Source organism: Oncorhynchus tshawytscha, linkage group LG05 (assembly GCF_018296145.1).
Source record: "Oncorhynchus tshawytscha isolate Ot180627B linkage group LG05, Otsh_v2.0, whole genome shotgun sequence".
Taxonomy (NCBI): domain Eukaryota; kingdom Metazoa; phylum Chordata; class Actinopteri; order Salmoniformes; family Salmonidae; genus Oncorhynchus; species Oncorhynchus tshawytscha.
The window spans coordinates 590,706-598,335 of NC_056433.1; the positions used below are offsets into that span (position 1 = coordinate 590,706).

The following is a 7,630-nucleotide window of genomic DNA, read 5'->3' on the forward strand; positions in this document are numbered from 1 at the left end:
TCCCGGATAAGACACAGCCAGCCACATAGCAGACGCCTCGCTCCCGGATAAGACACAGCCAGCCACATAGCAGACGCCTCGCTCCCGGATAAGACACAGCTAGCCATATAGCAGACGCCTCGCTCCTGGATAAGACACAGCCAGCCATATAGCAGATGCCTTGCTCCCGGATAAGACACAGCCAGCTACATAGCAGACGCCTTGCTCCCGGATAAGACACAGCCAGCCACATCTCAGATGCCTTGCTCCCGGATAAGACATAGCCAGCCACATAACAGACGCCTTGCTCCCGGATAAGACACAGCCAGCTACATAGCAGACGCCTTGCTCCCGGATAAGACACAGCCAGCCACATAGCAGACGCCTTGCTCCCGGATAAGACATAGCCAGCCATATAGCAGACGCCTCGCTCCCGGATAAGACACAGCGAGGCATCTGCTATGTGGCTGTCTGTGTCTTATCCGAGGGGCGAGCGTCTGCTATGACACAGCCAGCCAACTAACCAGACAGTAAAACAACTGAACAGTATGTAGAGGGTTATTTAATATCACTGCATTGGCATGACCATTTCTAATCCACCATCATCATCAAAAGGCACCTAAATTCTCTCAGACCATGAGAAACAAGATTCTCTGGTCTGATGAAACCAAGATTGAACTTTATGGCCTAAATGCCAAGTGCAGGAAACCTGGCACCATCCCTACGGTGAAGCATGGTGGTGGCAGCATCATGCTGTGGAGGTTTTTGGCGGCAGGCACTAGGAGACTAGTCGGGATCAAGGCAAAGATGAATGGAGCAAAGTACAGAGATCCTTGATGAAAACCTGCTCCAAACTGCTCAGGACCTCAGACTGGGGCGAAGGTTCACCTTCCAACAGGACAATGACCCTAAGCACACAGCCAAGACAATGCAGGAGTGGCTTCGGGACAAGTCTCTGAATGTTATTGTGTGGCCCAGCCAGAGCCGAATTGAACCCGATCAAACATCTATGGAGAGCTGTGCAGCAACGCTCCCCATCCAACCTGACAGAGCATGAGAGGATCTGCAGAGAAGAATGGGAGAAACTCCCCAAATACAGGTGTGCCAAGCTTGTAGCGTCATACCCAAGAAGACTGGAGGCTGTAAATACTGGTGCTTCAACAAAGTAAAGGGTCTAAATACTTATGTAAATGTTGTATGTCAGTTTATTTTTTATAAATTAGCTAACATTTATAAAAACCTGTTTTTTGCTTTGTCATTATGGGGTATTGTGTGTAGATTGATGAGGGAAAACAACTATTTAATCCATTTTAGAATAAGGCTGTAATGTAACAAAATGTGTAAAAAGTCAACGGTTCTGAAATTGCTCCTTCTGATATTTCTTAATGTATTTCTTTCCATTGTTTGTTTGAATTATGTGTTTATTGTTTTATATTACTAGGTATTATTACCGAACTGTTAGATCTAGAAACATAGGCATTTCGCTGCACCTGCGATAACGTATGCAAATCAGTAAATGCGTTCAATAAACTTGATTTGACTTAATAATAGTGTAAAACTCCATTTCCCATGGTCCCGTCATTGCGTTCTGCAGTGGGTGTGGCTGAATGAGGTAATGATGTGTTTGTGTATATGTGTGTGTGTGTGTGTATCTCCTCTCTGTTCATCCTGAAACTCTCTCAGTACTTTAATGGAGCCGCAGCATCTCCTCTGCGGCACGAGAGCATTAGGGTATATCTCCGGGCACCGAGGCAGGATGAAAAACCGTTGGTAAATCTTTTGATTGACCGGGACTTGTGAAGGCAGAGCTGGCTTTATTATCGAATGAACCCCTGTTAACGGACAGATAGACAAACGGACAGAATGCACCGGGACCTCAACGGAACCGTCGTGATCACTGAGCACACGTGTAGTGTGTTTAATACCGCTAGTTAACGCGGATTAAATCATATTGTTGACGGTGAGAAACACACAGATGGATTGGTCAAAGAATGTGAATATAATATCTACAAAAGGATTGCATAATAAACTATATGAGATGGCCCGGTGGGGATTCTGAAAGAGAGATTTTAGATGAAAATAGATAGAGACAGAATGATATTCGACAGACCAATACCTGCACTAATATTTTAACTGTGGGACCAAAAACCGATTATGATTATTATTGATAAATAGGCTAATTTAATGTTATTTGTAAACAAGCTAATTTATCATTAGCATGGCAGGACTAGAGGCCTGGTGTTCAGTGTGACGCTGTTATCATCCAGTCAGATAGGACTCATGTATTACTCTGTTACCTGCTCTATATTTTACTGTTTGACTACTCAAAGACCTAGTAAATTCATTAATAATGACCTGATAATAACATGGTAGGCCTATGAATTTGTTTCTTTAGCACCATTGTGTTAAATTCAGTACTAGGCCACCAAGTGATATACCAAGCTACAATTTCCCAGTTGGATCATTACCTGGTAAATACTAGCAAGAACAGTGTCCAGTAAGGAGAAAGAGATCAACTGAACAAATGTTAATTTCTATAAATCTCTAATAATAGTTACCTGATAGCCACTTCAGATGTCTAAGGTAAAGAGTAGTGAGACTGTGAAGGTTGTGGTTCGCTGTCGCCCGTTAAACCGGAAAGAGGCAGCTGGTGTTACCGGGACACCAGGAGGAAGGGGCGGGATCGTAGAGATGGATGTACATCGGGGTCAGGTGGTCTTACGGAACCCTCGCGCTCTGCCTGGCGAGCCGCAGAAGACGTTTACGTTCGACTCTGTGTATGACGCATCGTCTAGACAACGTGACCTGTACGATGAGACGGTACGCCCGCTGATCCACTCAGTCCTGGACGGGTTTAATGGAACCATCTTTGCCTATGGCCAGACGGGCACCGGAAAGACCTACACCATGCAGGGAGCGTGGCTAGAGCCAGAGAGGCGGGCGTCATCCCCAACGCCTTCGAACACGTCTTCACCCAGATCTCCCGCTCCGCCGCCGACCGCCAGTACCTGGTCAGAGCCTCTTACCTGGAGATCTACCGAGAGGAGATCAGGGATCTACTGGATCCTAACGTGCACACCCCTCATGTCCCCAACGTGCACACCCAGCCCCCCCACACCCTGGAGCTGAGAGAGAGCCCGGAGAGCGGGGTGTATGTGCGTGACTTGACATCGTGTGTGTGTAAGAGCGTGAAGGAGATAGAGGAGCTGATGAACTTAGGGAACCAGGTGCGCTCAGTGGGAGCGACAGACATGAACGAACACTCTTCCCGTTCCCACACCCTGTTCCTCATCACGGTGGAGTGTTCCCAGATGGGGCCGGATGGACGGCAGCACATCAGGGTGGGCCGGCTCAACCTGGTTGACCTGGCGGGCAGCGAGCGGCAGGCAAAGACGGGCGTCCACGGAGAACGCCTGAAGGAAGCCGCTAAGATCAACCTGTCTCTGTCAGCGCTAGGCAACGTGATCTCAGCCCTGGCAGACGGGCGTAGCGGCCATGTTCCCTATCGGGACTCTAAACTGACCCGGTTATTACAGGACTCTCTGGGAGGGAACGCCAAGACGGTGATGGTGGCTACACTAGGCCCCGCCCCCCAACACTACGAGGAGACCCTCACCACTCTCCGCTACGCTAACAGAGCTAAGAACATCAAGAACCAGCCAAGAGTTAACGAAGACCCTAAAGACGCCCTGCTCAGAGAGTTCCAGAAGGAGATTGCACGGCTCCGCGCACAGCTCAGCCACAGGGAAGGGAGGGGCAAACACAGGAAGGAGGAAGGGGAGGAGGGCTGGGACGGAGAAGGGGATGAGGAGGGAGAAGAGGAGGTGGAGAAGGAGAGGAAGCTGCAGAAGGAGAGGCTGGAGGAGGAGAATAAGGCCATCAGAGAAGATGGATCACTATTGGCTGTGGAGAAGCAGAGGCTTCTGGGAGAGAAGGAGATAATGATGGGAGATCTGAGGAAGGAGCGGGACACCACCAAGCAGTTGACTGCCAAGTACAAGGTACATACACACACACATATATAGAGAGGAATCTTTAGGAGTATTTATCCCTCCCTCCTCCCCTCCTGTCCTGCCCTGCTCGTCTCCCCCCTACTCTCTCCCCTTCCTCTCTCCCCCTCCTCCCCTCATCCTCTACCCCCTCCCTCTTCCCCCTTCTCCCCTCCTTCTTCTCCCCCTCTTACCCCCAACCCTGCTCATCTCCTGTCCTGCCCTGCTCGTCTCCCCCTACTCTCTCCCCTTCCTCTCTCCCCCTCCTCCCCTCATCCTCCTTCTCCCCCTCCTTCTTCTCCCCCTCCTACCCCCCACCCTCCTCCCTTCCTGCTGTTTCCTGTGGGGGATGATGCTTCCTTCCTGCCAGCTGGATTTCAGCCTATCATATCGCAGAACCGAAACATTACCCCCTTCCCTCAGCCCCAACCGACCCTTTAGTATGTGATTGTCTATTTCATTTTTGTTTATTATTTCCCTTGCTTTGTAAATGTAAACATATATTTTTGCCAATAAAGCCCTTTGAGTTGAATTGAGAGAGAGAGAGAGAGAGAGAGAGAGAGAGAGAGAGAGAGAGAGAGAGAATGAGGGGGATGTGAGACTAATAGACTCATCTCTCAGCATGCTCTACTGCAATCATGCTCTACACAATCAGCTGTGTGTGGCTGTGTGTGTTGAGTTGCAAAGAAAAAGCCATATCTCAGACTGGCCAATAAATAAATTAAAAATGAAGATGGGCAAAAGAACACAGACACTAGACAGAGGAACTCTGCCTAGAAGGCCAGCACCCTGGAGTCGCCTCTTTGCTGTTGATGTTGAGACTGGTGTTTTGTGGGTACTATTTAATGAAGCTGCCAGTTGCAGACTTGTGAGGTGTCTGTTTCTCAAACTAGACACTAATGTACTTGTCCTCTTGCTCAGTTGTGCACCGGGGCCTCCCAATCCTCTTTCTATTCTGGTTAGGGCCAGTTTGCGCTGTTCTGTGAAGGGAGTGGTACACAGCGTTGTACGAAATCTTCAGTTTCTTGGCAATTTCTCGCATTTTTTTCTTAGAACAAGGATAGATTGATGTGTTTCAGAAAAGTTCTTTGTTTCTGGCCATTTTGAGCCTCTAATCGAACCCACAAATGCTGATGCTCCAGATACTCAACTAGTTTAAAGAAGGCCAGTTTTATTGCTTTTTAATCAGAACAAGTTTTCAGCTGTGATAACATAATTGTAAAAGGGTTTTCTAATGATCAATTAGACTTTTAAAATGATACACTTTGATTAGCTAACACAACGTGCCATTGGAACACAGGAGTGATGGTTGCTGATATTGGGCCTCTGTACGCCTATGTAGATATTCCATTAAAATTCAGCCGTTTCCAGCTACACTAGTTATTTACAACATTAACAATGTCTACACTGTATTTCTGATCAATTTGATGTTATTTTAATCAACAAAAACAAGGACATTTCTAAGTGACCCCAAACTTTTGAATGATAGAGTACATAAAAGCCCTTTAACCAAATTCAGTTCGGACATTTGTAACAGTTAGCAGGATAAAGTCCTGAGAACGAAGAGAGTACCCACCACATTTCTGAATCATAAAAATAGCCAAATAAAATGGTAGTAAGCCCAAAATGGCTTTGTAAATAAAAGTGTACCAGTGACTGAGCCTACGAGTGACTAGAGAAGGCCAACCAGCCCTGGTATATAAAGTGCAGTGGTGTGTAAGGGTTTTGCAGTTTAAAATACATTTCAATGCTCCATGGTAAAGGATGTCAATTGATCTCAAACACTGATCGTAAGCATTTATATTGAAAATATCCCCATTGTCTTGTCACGTGTGCTCCCTCTCCGGCCTCTAGGTCACCAGGCTGCTCGTTAGGGCGCACACCTGTCACCAGCGTTACGCGCATAATGACACTCACATGGACTCCATCACCTCCTTGATTATCTGCCCTTTATGTGTCTCTCCCTTTGGTTTCTTCCTTAGTCGTCATTGTTGCTGTTTCATGTCAGTGCGCTGTTTGTGTTTCTTGTTTTGTTAATTAATTAATTAAATGTATTCACTCCCTGAACTTGCTTTCCGACTCTCAGCGTGCATTGTTACAGTCTCGTATAGGTAGAAATGTAGCTGATACTAGCCTCCTTCTGGCTTCAATAGAAAAGCGGGCCTTATTCCTAAAATCTAATCACAACTTCAGCTTCAATTATTTTGTAAATTGTTGAAAATGCAATTTTAAAGAGGCCATCATCATCATTTAAAATTCCAAAATATTTATATGAGGTTACAGTCTCAATCTCCTTGCCCTGACAGGTAGTAATAGGTGAAAGGTTCAGAGGTCTATTTCTTGCTTTAGAAAACACCATTCGTTTAGTTTTGTCAGTATTGAGGATAAGCTTCAATTGACACAAGGTATGTTGAACAGTATAAAAAGCAGTTTGCAAGTTCTGGAAAGCTTTTGTGAGAGATGAGGCACAACAATAAATAACAGTATCATCAGCATAAAAGTGAAGTTATGCATTTTGCACATTTTTGTCTAAATTATTGATATAAATAGTGAATAAGAGGGGACCCAGTACAGAGCCCTGGGGCACACCATTACAGACAGACAATTTAACAGACATGAGCCCATCAAATTGAGTGCACTGAGTCCTATCAGACAGATAGTTAGCAAACCATGCAACTGCATGCTCCAAAAGACCTACACTCGACAATCTCTGCCTCAGTGTAGCATGATCGACTGTATCAAAAGCCTTAGAGAAATCAATAAAAAGTGAGACACAGTGCTGTTTTTTGTCAAGGGCTTCAGTGATATCATTTAAAACCTTCATGGCTGCTGTAATTGTGCTATGCTTCTTCCTGAAGCCCGATTAGTACATTGATAAAATAGAGTTAAGTAAATAAAAACTATTTTAGCTGTTCACTAACAAGGGTTTCAAGTATTTTCGCCTGTGGTGACAGCTTTGAGATTGGCCTATAATTATTTAAAATAGTTGGCTCTCCGCCCTTTAAAAGTGGTAGGACAAATGCTGATTTCCAGATCTTTGGAATTTCATTACATTCCAGTGTTAGATTGAACAGATATGTAAGTGGTTCGTTCAGCTATGAAATCAGCTGCCAGATTTATTAAAAAGCAGGGATCCAGAAGATCAGGAGCTGCAAGCTTTCTCTGATCTTAGGATTTCAGGGATTTATGTCCCTCCAGCACTGAGAATGGCAAAGAAAAACAGGCTGTAACAGGCTATAACAGGCTATAACAGGCTGTAACAGACTATGCCAGGCTATAACAGACTGTAACAGTCTATAACAGGCTATAACAGGCTGTAACAGACTATGCCAGGCTATAACAGACTGTAACAGTCTATAACAGGCTGTAACAGGCTATAACAAGCTGTAACAGACTATGCCAGGCTATAACAGACTGTAACCGGCTGTAACAGGCTGTAACAGGCTGTAACAGGCTATAACAGGCTATAACATGCTGTAACAGACTATACCAGGCTATACAGACTGTAACAGTCTATAACAGGCTGTAACAGGCTGTAACAGGCTATAACAGGCTATAACATGCTGTAACAGACTATACCAGGCTATACAGACTGTAACAGTCTATAACAGGCTGTAACAGGCTGTAACAGACTATACCAGGCTATAACAGACTGTAACAGT

At 45.5% G+C, this 7,630-nt stretch overlaps 1 protein-coding gene across 1 annotated transcript in view; it reads left to right on the plus strand.

Annotated features, from left to right (window-relative positions):
- Window positions 1–1,894: 1,894 nt before the first annotated feature.
- Window positions 1,895–7,630, plus strand: part of LOC112238157 (kinesin-like protein KIF3C) — a 46,217-nt gene continuing 40,481 nt past the window's right edge. Inside the window, 2 exon segments of the mRNA XM_042321304.1 lie at window positions 1,895–2,914; window positions 2,917–3,980. Coding sequence (XP_042177238.1) covers window positions 2,554–2,914; window positions 2,917–3,980 — 1,425 coding nt within the window. The 5' untranslated portion in view covers window positions 1,895–2,553.